Source organism: Empidonax traillii, unplaced genomic scaffold (assembly GCF_003031625.1).
Source record: "Empidonax traillii isolate 1590-97213 ecotype Southwest subspecies unplaced genomic scaffold, ASM303162v1 scaffold359:size565994, whole genome shotgun sequence".
Taxonomy (NCBI): domain Eukaryota; kingdom Metazoa; phylum Chordata; class Aves; order Passeriformes; family Tyrannidae; genus Empidonax; species Empidonax traillii.
The window spans coordinates 30862-45029 of NW_020955552.1; the positions used below are offsets into that span (position 1 = coordinate 30862).

Below are 14168 nucleotides of genomic sequence, written 5' to 3' on the forward strand. Positions count from 1 at the left end.
GAAATTGCTTCTTGAAAGTGAGAAAGAAATGAGCAGCTGAGCAGAACGTCAATAAGCAGTACTTCTATGGAAATGACTTCACATTGATCAACATTTAAAAGATGTTTTTTAGAAAGGATAAATGAATGAAGAAGGAAAAAATAGTACATTCAAATGCTAACTACAGCCTACACTGAGAAAAGTGAGAAAAATGTCATTGTCATACTTGGGATACACTTGCATAACTATTCAGGCTATTAGGCCTAATTAACAGCAAGCTAACAGACTCTTGCTATGGGGGTGTTTTTAGGCAGAATATGTTAAATGTAGAGTTTGATACATTGGAGTTAGAATTTAAAATTAAGTTAGTGCAAATTTACATAAAAGACACATTTCTGTCCTGAAAAGGAACTGTGAACTAAGTACTTTCAGAATGCTAATTCTGAGTGCTAAACTTAATGATGAAAAAGAAATTGTGCATTCTTCAAGGAACAAAACCAATAACATAAAAAAAATCAAATTATTCTCATGATTTTTTGGATAAAATAATACAATTGAAATATTCTAATGAAGTAAGATTGGCTTATAATTCTTGGGGTTGTTCTTTCTTTTGTTTTTGCTTTGCTACTGTAGTGTAGTGTAGGGAATACTCCAAACTTGATGCAGTGTGAAAGCACAGGCTTTATTTTAACTTTCAGAAGTTACTGACTCTGGACCCAAAGAACTTGTCAGGTAAAGCTAATGCAGCTGTTGTCATGAATAATTCAAACAAATCACATAAGCCACAGTATGATGGAGCTGACTTCACAGTGGTAACCTTAGTAAATACTGTCAGAAAAAGGATACATTAACTATATTAGTGACTGAAACTTCTAGTCCTTGGGAAGTAAGAGTTGCTAAATTCTTTCTTGATTAACCTGACTGACAAAACTTCTCACCAAAACTTTTTTTCTGAGAATGTATAGTTTTTGAGATCTTAATACTACTTGCTATGTTTCAAATGCAACTTAAATTAGAGCTATGAATTACAATGGACTTTAAAGAAGAAAGTTCTTCCATTCCCAGAATCAAGCACACAGGCCAATTTCTTCTGATTTCAGTCCCAGTAGTGCAACTAAATAATCTATAATACTAATGTAAATGTATACAGTGCTGTTTAGGTCCTGAACGCACAAATTCCCACAGCACTAACTTTACACGTGAGTGCTTCTGTTTAACTCTGAGAATTAATTACATAAATACAAACATTTCTAAATTTTTGTAAGACAGAATTCCAATACTTTTGGAATAATAAAATGTTACATATAAACACCTCTAAGGTTTAAAATGGAAGAATTTTTGGGCCAGAAGGAAAATGTGAAGAATGAGGCAATAAGGAACAAACATAACATATATATTGAAGTGTTGACTGCTAGAAAATTGACCAGCTCAGAGTCTCTAGAAAAGCCATTTCTTTAGAATGATGCTTTGTTGCCAACAAAGAATAAGATATAAAGGGACAAGTAAGACCTAAGAATTCTTAACAGGAAAATATTAATAACTGTGAAAATGACAGAAATTACAACCAAATGGAGAGAAGAAATTGTGAAAGTGGCCAAGACTTCTAGGCTTAATGAGTAAGAGTACAGCAGCCTTAGAAATATGTATCTGCTGGCAGCTTCTCAAACTCGTCTACAATTTTAATGTCAGTTTTTTGGGCTGATGACTTTCTGAAAGACAACATAATCATCTTAAATTCTTACTAGATTTGTGTAATTATTGCAGACCTGCTCATAGTAATCATCTGGAACTTTTTCTGCATGATGAGCTACTCTTCCTCTCTCATTCTGCAACTCAAGACAAAAGACCAAGTCCCCTTCGCTTCTCTGGGAGCCTACCAGAAGAATTTTCTCCGTAATAAAAAAGTTAACCTAATTTATTCACTTGCTGGGATTACAGAATTTTTTATAATTCTCTCTCTAAGAACCTCCAATTAAAGTTCCTAATATAAGTATTTGTTCTTCTCCTACACATTATCCTCCACTTGGTTGTTCATTTTCATAGAGAAATAAGGTTTTTTTACAATTATAATTTGAAAAGTGGTTATGTATCCTTCATTTCATATTATCCAATCACCTTGGATTGTATTACTGAATGATTTTTTTTTTTTTAAATGATGCTGCAGTGTGTGAGACTAAAACAAGTCTCTTTGGAAGAAAACTCTTGCTTCCACCTCTCTCCTTCTCAGAAAAGCTAAATGTTTTATTTACCAGATTTTACCAAATACAATTTCACAAGAGAATACGGAAACATTTTTTAAATGTAAAAAGGTTATCTTTAGCTAGGTAAATCAGTTCAAAATCTGACTGAGCAATAAACCAAGTAAATGTATTAATTCCTGGTATCCTAATTTCCATTTCAGAACTGGACAGTCTGAGCAGCAGTAAATGCGTACTTTTATCTACATGAATTTTTTATAAGAATGACCTGGATGATCTACATGATGTAGTCTGGATGATCCTCCTGACTTTCCTTTCTGTCATTTCTCCCTCTCTCAGCATGATCCTCTCATTTAACTTTAGATTTATCACACAGCCTGGCCAAACCAGCACAGTGACTGACTCCAGGGCAGGAAAGACTACAGTGAAAAGAAGTTTTTTATCTGAGGAACTTGTCCTGCCTGTGCCCCTCCAGGCTGCTTCCAAAAGGGATGTTGCTGTTGTCGCCTGCTGCTTGCACTGTGTGCCTGCCTAAGGGAACCTCCAAAAGACATTCTCACTAACATGAATTTTCCAGCCCTATCTCAAAACACTCCCACAGATAAGGAAACAGATCAAGGCAGATTTTCATCTGCGGATGTTTTTTCCCCTCCGCTTTAAGCATGAGAAACCCTCACATATTTGAAGCTTAAAGACATTTAGTTATGTACCTAAAGATTTACTTGTTTTCATTGTACTGGCCTTAGACTTCACTCAAATAGCACTCCAGGATGCCGCTGCACTATACACAATGTAAACCTGTAAGTAGATGCTTCTTACTCCACAGAGTACAAATATGTTCTCTGTGCCTATTCTCAAGAAAAATTACTGTTGGAATTTTTATGGGTTATTTTCATCAACTCAAGGACAGATGTTATTGGCCTGATATACACTTATACACAGAGGAAACCATGAGTTGACCAAATAATAGGCAGCATATGGGAGCTTAATACAGAAGGGTCTGCAAGCACTTGGTAAAAGGATTTTTTCAAGTGCCTCAGGCAATGGCTGTTGAGACTAGGAAGAATGTAGCACTGATTCTCCCTTCTTTACCTGATAATCCTCAGAAGAAACTTCTTTTCCTGAGTAATACATTAATATTTATTTTATGGATGACTTCTATGCAGCCTGCCAAACTCTGGTAGTTCTATATGATAAATGATCTCACTCTGTTTTGCCAAACTATGTATCCTTAGATTACATATCCTTAGAAAGACAAGTCACCAAAGAGAAGGTTTAAGATTACAGTTCTTCTGAGGCCATGGCCTTCTGAGGAGGAGAAAAAAATGCAATTGTCCCCTTGCTAATGGCACCACATATGGCATGGGAGCAGCTCAGAGCTGCTCATCAGTGTGATGCTGCAGCATCACAGCCATGGAATGCTCTGACATGAGTTGTACTACACATGGGCAAACTATTATCCCATATTACACAGAAGAGGGTGGACATGAAATCTGTCCTCTTAGAAATCAGCAGAAACCTTTCAAGTGAGTCCTCAGGAGAAATAATATCTCCTACAGAAATGAACAAGACAATGAAAACCGTCTCCTCTCGTGCCTTAAGATTTGAACTTAGAGAAACACATGACAAAATGGTCAATAAACGCTGATGCTGGGCTTTCTTGTTACCTAGCAGTGCCAATGGTTTTTCTGACCTTTGAATGTTTTTTCTGACCTTTCTGACCTTTGAGTTTTCTGCATTTCACACAAAATAAACAAGGAAAGAGAGAATTTTATTTAGTTTCTTACAGTTATTTCCATTTTCAAAACTATTAATTGGTTTCAGTAAGTGGTCAAGGAAATGCACTGCAGAAATCTTTCCTGCACATTCGTTCTTTGTGACAAGCCCTTTCACTCCCACATAATTCATATGTTTGAAGAACAACACATCTAGTTGTCCAGGAGTCTTTTCTCAGTCTGGCAAAAATTCCTGATCCAATGGGTGGCTGGTGGATGTGCCTCCCTTAACACTAACCATGTAAAAGCTAGAGGAGTTCTCTCTCAACACAGATTTAGTGTATAGCAAATGGAGGGAAGAAAGTAGCACCATGGACAGATTTGTCCCACCTTGAAAGAGAGGTTGGATGAAGTGCTGTGGATGTGTACGTTACTGCTTTAAAGCAGAGAAGTCTACACTAGTGGTTTAAAAGGCCTTATCAAGCTTTGGATGACCACTCGTCTTGATCACAGTTCACTAGTGAGGAAGTGACAGACTGCTGCTGTATCTGCCTGCAAAATGATAATTTTTAGCCCCAGGCCTGAAGTGACTCCTGTTTAAATGAAGAACAAGTTGGGCTCCTGCCTCATTGTGGCACAATTAAGGGTTGAACCACTAACATTTAGAGCATTATAAAAAAAACAAAGCTAAAGTGTCCCCATGCATGAACCGCCCAGCATAACAGTCACATTTAGATTCAGCACTGATCCAATGAGATGCAGTCAGAGAAATGTAGTCAGATTTAGGTCTCAGATTTTACTGGCAAGAGCAATTGTACATCTCTTATCCAACATATAGGCATAAGTCTGGGCTATAATATATTCCATCAGCACAGCCTGAAAGTATATGCATCAAAAATCTGGATGCAGGTGAGCTGTGGCTCTTGGTAGAAACAAATAAGATTAAAAAACTCTACTACAAATTTAGTTGCTTCACAGCCAAGAATCCAAACACTAACATGTTCAAAATCACTGTCTGTTATCTGGATTCTAATGGCAGCTGACTTTTTTTCTGCTCTGAATCACCCCAATTCCATTGTCAAACTAGTGAGCATGTCAAGCTTCTCTGAAAAAGAAGATCCCAGTGTGCCGTGCCACAGCAAAGCTTCACGACATCAAATACAGCATTTGTGTCCCACCAGGGCCCATTAGATTTGTGCCACCAGCACAGCTGAACACTGGTTTCTTTTGTGTCCTCAATTTAATGCTTCCTTCACTCACAGTAAAGGCATGCTGATAGACGCAAGATGGGGAAAAATGCTGTCATATGCATCCTGCTGGATGCTACTTTTGGAAGGACGACCATCATTCTAGGACTCTGCAAGTGTTGACCGACGCGACAACGTAAGAGAGGCACAGGCATTTGCGGGCGGCTGGGAGATTTCAAAGTGTGTGTGTGTGTGGATAAATAATTTCAAAGCGAAGTCAGCCAGCCGAGGCGAGGGGAGGAGCTGGAGTAGGGGCTTCGCTCTTCCCTGAGCCGAGCCTGGCAGCGCGGGAGCGATTTGCCAAGTGGCAGCCGGCTCTGGCGGCCGCTCGGGCCCGAGCCCTGCGCGGCTGCGGCCCCGCCGGGCGGAGCGGGCAGGGCAGGGGGGCGCTCGGGGCGGGTCGGGTCGGGCCAGCCCAGCCCAGCCGGTCTCAGGGGTCGTGCCGCCCGCCCGCCAGCCGTGCCGGAGGGCGCCAGAGCAGCGGCTCCGTCCAGGCGCTTCCGGGCGCGCCGGGCTGCGGGGGAAGGAGGAGAAAGAGGAGAAGGAGGAGGAGGAGGAAGGGAGGTGTGGGTGGAGGGGAGGGGAAGGAGGGGTGGAGGGAGGCCGGCTTTTTTAGGAGGGAGACCCTCCTTCGCGGCCGCCCGCTCGCAGCCATGGCTTTGAAGGAGGCGGGCGGCAGCATCCTGCCCATCAGCGACATGGTATCGGGGCCGTCGGGCTCGCCGTTCCCCGAGGTGGTGGAGCTGAACGTGGGAGGCCAGGTGTACGTGACGAGGCACTCCACGCTGCTCAGCGTCCCGGACAGCACGCTGGCCACCATGTTCTCCCCGTGCCGGGGCGGCCCGGCGGCTGCCCGCCAGCTGCCCAGGGACAGCCGGGCACGCTTCTTCATCGACCGCGACGGCTTCCTCTTCAGGTACGTGCTGGATTACCTGCGGGACAAGCAGCTAGCGCTGCCCGAGCACTTCCCCGAGAAGGAGCGGCTCCTGCGGGAGGCCGAGTACTTCCAGCTGGGCGACCTGGTGAAGCTGCTATCGCCCAAGGTCACCAAGCAGAGCTCGCTGAACGACGAAGGCTGCCAGAGCGACCTGGAGGATAGCAATTCGCAGGGCAGCAGCGACCGGCTTCAGCGGGCGGCGCTGGACAAGCGCTCGGGCTTTCTCACCGTGGGCTACCGCGGCTCCTACACCACGGTGCGGGACAACCAGGCGGACGCCAAGTTCCGCCGCGTCGCCCGCATCATGGTGTGCGGTAGGATCGCCCTGGCCAAGGAGGTCTTCGGAGAGACCCTCAATGAGAGCCGCGATCCCGACCGTCCCCCCGAAAAGTACACCTCCCGCTTCTACCTCAAATTCACCTACCTGGAGCAAGCCTTCGACCGGCTCTCCGAGGCAGGCTTCCACATGGTGGCTTGCAACTCCACCGGCACCGCCGCCTTCATCAACCAGTACAGGGACGACAAGATCTGGAGCAGCTACACCGAGTACATCTTCTTCAGTAAGTGCTGCCCGCGCTCCCTTACCGTCCCGCTCGTCCCCATCCCCGGGGGATGCACGGCGGTGTCAAGTTAAAAGTACAGGTGCACCCCCCATCCTCCAGCCCTTGCTTTCCCAAAGCAACGTGTAGCTGGAGAGAAACGGGGGCTGCCCCCTTTCCACTCTCACTCGTTTCTGTCACCACCACAGTTCAAATTCCATTTTGTGCGTTGTAGGGGCGGGACAGGGCTGCCTGATGCCCCGTCCGGAGCGCGGCGAGGAAGCAGCTCCCCCCACTCCGTGAAGCAGCCGGGGCTGCTGCCACCTTTTGGTGCCGAGGGGAGAGCTGACCCCCACGTGTCTGGGTCTCCCGGGGGAAGTCGCAGTGGTTCGGGATCGGGGGGCTGCGGCGCCCGGAGGGTCCCTGCCTCGCTGGTCAGGCGCGGGTGCGGTGCGGGCGCGGCTCCGGCTTTTCTCCAGCGCGGAGGGTTGCGGTGCTCCCTGCCAGCCAGGCGGCGCAGAGATCTCAGCGGCGGAGCCCCGAGCAGGGAAGGGTTTTAATATTTTATTGCTGCGCTTTCTTCAAGTGAGCGCACTGCGCCTGGGCACGGTCACCGGGAGGGAAGGGGTAGCGAGGGCACAGCCAACTTCCCGAGGAGCAAGAGTCTGGCTCCAAGGCGGTCTTGGAAAAGAGAAAATAAACAACTGCATAGCTAGTACGCAGCTCCTGAGCAACTTCTCTAGTTGGCTGCGGGTAGCCTTGAAGGTTTCGGGTCGCTCGCAAATCGAAAAACCGAGCGATGACGAATGAGTTTCAATCTGGCAAAGTATGTAGTGCTATGTAGGGCACTGGCTGAGCAGCGGGTTCGGGTAATGAAACCTCAGCTGGATGGAGAACACCAACCTCTGGAAGAGATTTGTCTTTGAAAGAAAGAGGCGGTCTTAAACGTTACAGATGTGTTTGAGAGTCGAGTGAGCCGGAGGAAGAGAGAGGTGTTGTGCATTCACTTCTTTCTCCTCCTGCCTCTGTAAGGTCTCATTGCTCCCTAAGCACACGAGGGGCGAGTTGTCAGAGCATCTGCCTGCCTCTGTGGTGAGGTGGGAGATGCAGCCTCTAACTAACTTCAGTAGTAGGGCAGCTGAACATAAGTAACTTGTTTTGCATGCAAAACTGGACTTAGGCACAGTACTTAAAAAGGAGGGAAATGTGAATGGTTTTCTACTGGGAGGAGAAATTAATTACATAGTTTGGATTGCTATGTATTATAGAGGTGGTAACCACTCTTTGCCGAGCGGACTGAACTACTTAGATCAATCTTGAAAACGGTATTAAAACAGTGTTTGAAGAGTCATTGCATAACTTATATCTGGTCATATTTCAATAAGATACATAAAAACTAGGCCATAGAGGAGCTTCACATTCTCCTGGGTGGATTTCTATTAAGTATTTTACTATCAAGTATTTAAATTGTTAAATAATTTTTCAGGGGAAACCAGACGTAAATATTTTCTGAATAGTAGAAATTCCTTATTATTATCAGGACTACGAAATAGTCTGCTCCATTTGCTCAGAAATAGATTTGTAGGTGCATAATTATTTGTGTGCATTTGTGATGCTTTTAATGTTTTAGTTATTTTTGTGTGTGTGTCATGATGAGGTTGCTGTATACAGTTCTCTAATTCACATCAGTGTTCCAAATTAATCCCTGGTGTAATACCACTGATTTATGTGGAATAATGCCAGGGATGAATTGGATATTGTACATCATGATTTTTGGTTTGGTTTTTAGTACTCCAGTTTCTGATGTTTTGAAAAGTAAAACAGTTATTTATTACTTAAATTGATACAGTTAACTGAAAATTTGTCTTTGCTTCATATTTTTGGGTGGGTTGGTGATTGGTTGTTGTGGGTTTTTTTTTACTTCTGAGTGCAAAAAATGGCTGAGATAAAAGTAGGCTGAAAAGATGTCGAGCATATTTTAATTTTTGTGGCTTGTTAAACATTTAGAAACCTTTTTGTATAACAACTTTGTACATTATTTGGTGATCAGATAGTTTTTTCTGAGATATAGCAAGATGGAAACAACACTTAAGAAAATCACCAGAGTAGGAAAAGAAATATGCGAAACACAGTGCCTGAAGTAAATGCTTTAGGGGTTTTTGTTGTTTTCTTTTTTTTTTTTAAACCCGACTAGGTGCCCAATTGATAGAGACTGTTGATTAAAAGAAGAATACTTTATTATAATAATAATTATAAGATGCCCCGGTTGGATTGGGTGCTTGCTGTTGCCCTTCCCAATTGCTGCGCGAGAGTCCAGCAAAGGGAGAGCAAACCTTAGAAGCCTTAGTGCTCTGCATCAGGGGTGGGAGGATGGGTCATGATTCCTGGCTGTGGGCTCTCCAACAGCATTAACCAGGATCATATTCCTTCCTCGCTCACAAAAAAGGGTTTCGACACAAGAAGAGCAGTTGCTTTTCAATTCGTTATTTGCCAAAAATCCCCATGAACCCCATAAAGGAGGCAGTTTTGTTTGGGAAGTTGATGATTTCAAGAGGTCTCAGGGAGAATGTGCAACCCTGGACTGTGTCTTACAGACAAAAAAATACCAAGACAAAAGACTTCAGGGAGCCTATTCCAGTTTTGACCAGTGCCTGAGGCTTAATTTGGTGCTAGTGGAGAAGAAACCTCATTTTATGTCCCACTGGAAAAAGCTGTTCCTGCATTTGCGTTTGTTATTCACAGCATGAGCTTCTGCAACCAGCAGCAACTGTATTAGTTGTTGGTTGGCAAGCCTATAGCAGTCACGTAAACTTCTCTTTCACTGTTTCTCCTGAGGACTGTGGACAGTTCTGGTTCCTAGTAATGGTAGACAGCAAAGTGATTGGAGACATACATGGAGATGTATGCATTCTACCTGTTTCCTTAGGTCAAAAGTAGCTGAATAAGTTTCTCACCAAGAGCTGCCAGGGAATATATGAAGGCCAGAGGTTTAATCTGCGGTTTGTGAAACAGTTTTCAGGCCTGTTTCTATTATCTTTCAAACTTTAGTAGGTTTTTGAGTTGAAATACCATCTATCACTTTTCTAATTAAATGGAAATCATTCTATATTTTTAAATATTCCAGCAGATCAAATTCACCTGGGATACTACATATATAGTTAGCTAATTTATGAACTGCTTAATATCTATGGATGAATTAGTTATTGCAGACTAATTCTGATTGAAAAACCAGAGTTTGTTTTAAATAGCTTATCAGGAAAAAATGCTTCAGCCTTTGGTAACATGTCCTGACAAATACAAAACCAGACTTTCCTTCTTAGTATGTAGAAATCCTATAAAAAAATTTTACATTCTTTGCCCCTAGTGGTGTTCAAGCTATCATGTATGCACTGACATCTTCATTTGAGTACACAGTTAAGTCCATGGCCAGAATTTACTCTGCATCTTGTATTGGTGGTTTAGTTCTGAAAAGTGCTCACACATCTGTTCCATGTGTCCATTACAATTCCCATCTCCTAGTGGTCAATAAAAGGAGTAAACTTTTACATGAAAAAGGCTCTATCAGAGTCTAAAACAAACTTTTCCCTTTTTTGTTTGTTTTTACCTTTACCCCCCAATAGCCTGGTACCATGTTATTAACACTCTCACTTCATCACACATGAGGACAGATTGGGTCAGGTTAGTGTTTAGTGTAACATGAAATTCATATGAAGTTTGGGAAAGAGGCTAAAACTCTTTTGCTGCTTAGTTTCAAACTGCCATAGAGGACAATATATTAATAACCTGTTGTTGTGCAATAGGTGATGGCCTTTACAAAAGTTCCTTCTAATTGAGACAGGAGACCTGGCTTCTTCATGTGACTGCAGGCACTGTAAAATATCTTCTGTTAGCTGGCCTCTTTGTGAGATAAAGGTGCACAATGTTTAGGGTTCTTTGTTTGGTTGTTTTTATTTTTGGGTTTTATTTAGTTTTTATTTTTGTTTTGTTGGTTGGGGTTTTGTTTTGTTTTGTTTTTTGTGGTTCACTGTATATCTTGGTATTGTTGTATAGCACAAGATTGCCCATGCGTGCTATTACTATTTTTTTCTTCTGTGGAATCTAATTGGTCTTAATGGATTTTACATTTAGCATCTGCTATGCAATCTGACTTATGGGTGTTGAGAGCACTGTGCTCAGCTGGAAGCTTTCTGTGCTGAACTGACATCTTTATTGTAGGAAGAATGCAGTATTATTTCCTGAAAACTTTGATGTGCTTTCTATGTTGACACCCCTGTTTCACATGTGAATTTCTGTTTCCTTGTCTCTTGTTTTTGTTCGTAACAGGTGACATTTGCATGAATTTATGGTGCTTATTTTCCACTTGAAGTCACAGCACTCTGAAATTATATTGGTTGCTGTGGAAATTGTCATAAACATTTTGTAACTGGTGGGGAATAAGCAGTTGGAAGCAATGAAGTTTTAGGAGACAATATGGTATTTTGAATAAAAAACAAAATCCAAAATGCATACAAAATTATGCCACCAACCCCCCCCCAAAACCCAACAACAACAACAAAAGCCAACCAATATTGTTTGTGTCATTGCAATAAAAAGAAGAAAAAAACAGAGGCTGACACTCAAAACATAGGGAACAAATGTATGCAAAATACTTTGAGGTGTTTGCTCTGTAAATGCCAAATCCAATTCAAGATCACATTGGGATAGTGAGGGGATGGTGATTCAGCAGATAACCCTTAACTGCTCTTTTGAGGGCAGAGTGGTGTGAGAGCCATCCTGCAGGATGACCATGCCAAGCTGCTCTCCAACCATCACTGCTTATTTGATGGAGGTTTTAATGTGTGGAGTATATGTTTTTTTTGTTTTGTTTTGTTTTGTTTTGTTTTGTTTTGTTTTGTTTTTTATAGGGAACAAATATGTGTAAGATTTGCCAGGCTGAGGAGAAAAGAGACTAAGACAAAGGTAAAAAAAGGTATTGCTTCTCTGTGACACATTGAGATAAATTTGGACAATTTAATTTGAGCCTGAACCAGAGTCTCAAAGATTAGAGTACAAATTTGTGGTGGTACAGGATGACAGAAAGGATTAAATCAGGATCACAAGCACAGTGTAGAAAAGCTTCAGGTTTCTAACAGTGTCAAGATCTAGGAATATTGTTTCTGATAGGACTATTGAGCAAAGCCCTGTAAAGAGAGATTTTGTAGGCAGTCCTGTGACTTTGGAAAACTGATATAAAACTTCAGGATATTCTGCTTTATTATTTCAGCTCAACTCTAATACATCTTAAAAATAAATAAATAATAGACTATCTTGTCATTCTTCCAAAATATATGTCCTTGAATTGCAAGGGGTGAATCAAAGTCATAAATTACTAATATAAGAATATCTTATGCTACCAATTGACATAATGTGATAATCTGGACTACTGGTAACTGGTATTCTGATTTTAGTCATCATTTCAACTAAGAGACTCTATTTCAGAATTATTTTAAAATGTGAGATTAGGAACTTTGAACAAATCCGGCTTTTTAGTAAAAAAATAAAACAACCTGCATTCAGCAGCTGGTATAAAGACACTGCTGCAGTGAAAAACTGCCAGGAACCTCTTGATTTTTCTTACACTTCAGTCAAAATATACAAAACTCATTGCAATGATTTGTGATCACGTTTTATTCAGTATATTCAGTTTGTGGTCTTACTACAATGAAATCATATTTTTAAGTACTGTGGAGCCTTTTTAGTATTTAGAGCTGAGTATTGGAACTGTTGTGTGGTATTTAAAAAGTAAAATTAGAGATTAACTAAGAAAATCAGCTATCCTGGGTATTACATACGAGGATCACTGCTAAATAAGAAGTAAGCAAGAATTGATGCTTGCAGCTGTTATTTCTGATGTTGGGAAATGGAAACACACTGGTTTTGATATTATCCCAGACTGGTACTTCTTGTGGATTACTTGGGAAAAAGAGTGACAGTGTTGGAGAAGCTGACTTTGCTGGATCTGTACTGTTTTGCAGGAAAAGCACTTCTTGGTGTCAGATCACTTCATAGACTTTCAAGGATTTATGGCAGGAGTTGCAGGGAAATGTTTACTTTTCCACAGTAGGATGAGCAAATCATATTTTATTTTTTCTTTAGTGTCAACATGAAATTCTAGTTATCTGCTGTTCAAGCACAGAATTTATGCATACAAAAGCTTTCCTTTTAATATTGTTCCAGGCAGATGATTTAAAATTATAACATTTCTGCTAATAAAATACATGTTTGCTTTCTCAGTATGATATGACTGGTATTTCACTGCTGATTTTCTCCTTTGCAGCAAATACCATATTTATTATACCGTGGTGAGAATTTGTGTGGCAAACTAAAATTCTCCAAGCTTTGCACCGAGAGGGATTTCATTGATTGTCACATTATCCCATTTCTGCTATAGTTCCACATTTAAACACAGGTCTCCAGAAATGAAAAACTGGTCAGGGAGCTCTCTCAGAGGTCAAAAGTAATATTCTGTGGATATGAGGAGAGAACTGGCTGAAAGAAAGACCCTCTTCTTGGTCCAGCTGAATATCACCATGGACTGAAGAAAGTGACCATATGTAACTGTTTGTGTTCCATTGTGTTACCAGTTTAAGGGTAAGATCTTTGATGAGCCAGGTGCCTAGGTGGGCATAGAAGGAACGTGTGTAACGTGGTTGTATCCATCTCACACCTCTGGGCTGCTCGAGACTGGTGGGCTTGGTGTAGCTTGCAGCCAGCTTAGCATTGTCCTGCATTGTCTTAGCAGCTGGGCAGGTCCTGGGCATCACACGCTACAGGAGAGGTGAACAGCACAGCCACACTCTGGATTCTCTCTTAGATTCTTTTCCTCTGAGCTTCTATCTCCGCTCTTGGAGTACTTCACTGCTAGAGTCATGTAAGAAGTCTGTTAGAGAGTTAAGATGACCAAGGTTATGTCTCCAGGGCTTTTTCACACTGCAAGTTAGTTATTTGGCTGGTGGTTATTTGACTTGGTATAACTGTTGAAAAAAGCTGGAGGTGCTATACCAGCTAAGATCCTAACCTAACAAACAGGTGTTATTTTTATATACAAGAATGATTTTACTTCATTTCCATTTCCAAGATCTTTATTTCTTAAAGCATGTGGAGTACTAATGCCACTCAAATCATAGCTCTTTTATAAACTGAGCCACTGGAAGTCCAGTGGAAGATGCTTTTAAAAAAATTACTAGGCAAATTTCATTTTGCTTTAGCAAATCAAATGCTTCATGATGGATTTCCTGGGGAGGTTGCTTGCTCCAGCTTGATAAAACTGCATGTTCTTTTTGAGACGAGGTCATTTATACTCTACTTAAAATTCATATATTGACTAAATGTTAAAAGAAAAAAGCACTATGTCTAAAATGAAATTGTCATTCTCAGCAGTGTTTAAGTACTTTTATTTAAATGTTTTTTGTTATTATTTTTTGGTTTTAAGCCAGTAATGGCCATTGCACATTTAGCTTTTGCCTCGTATAAATTCACGAATATTCAGTGAATTAATTTATTTTCTTTGTTTT

At 41.5% G+C, this 14168-nt stretch overlaps 1 protein-coding gene across 1 annotated transcript in view; it reads left to right on the plus strand.

Moving 5' to 3' along the window:
• Positions 1–5732: 5732 nt before the first annotated feature.
• The window catches only part of KCTD8 (potassium channel tetramerization domain containing 8), a 95256-nt gene continuing 86820 nt past the window's right edge, over positions 5733–14168 (plus strand). The window contains exon 1 of the mRNA XM_027892576.1: positions 5733–6636. Coding sequence (XP_027748377.1) covers positions 5793–6636 — 844 coding nt within the window. The 5' untranslated portion in view covers positions 5733–5792. The remainder of the gene's footprint in view (positions 6637–14168) is intronic.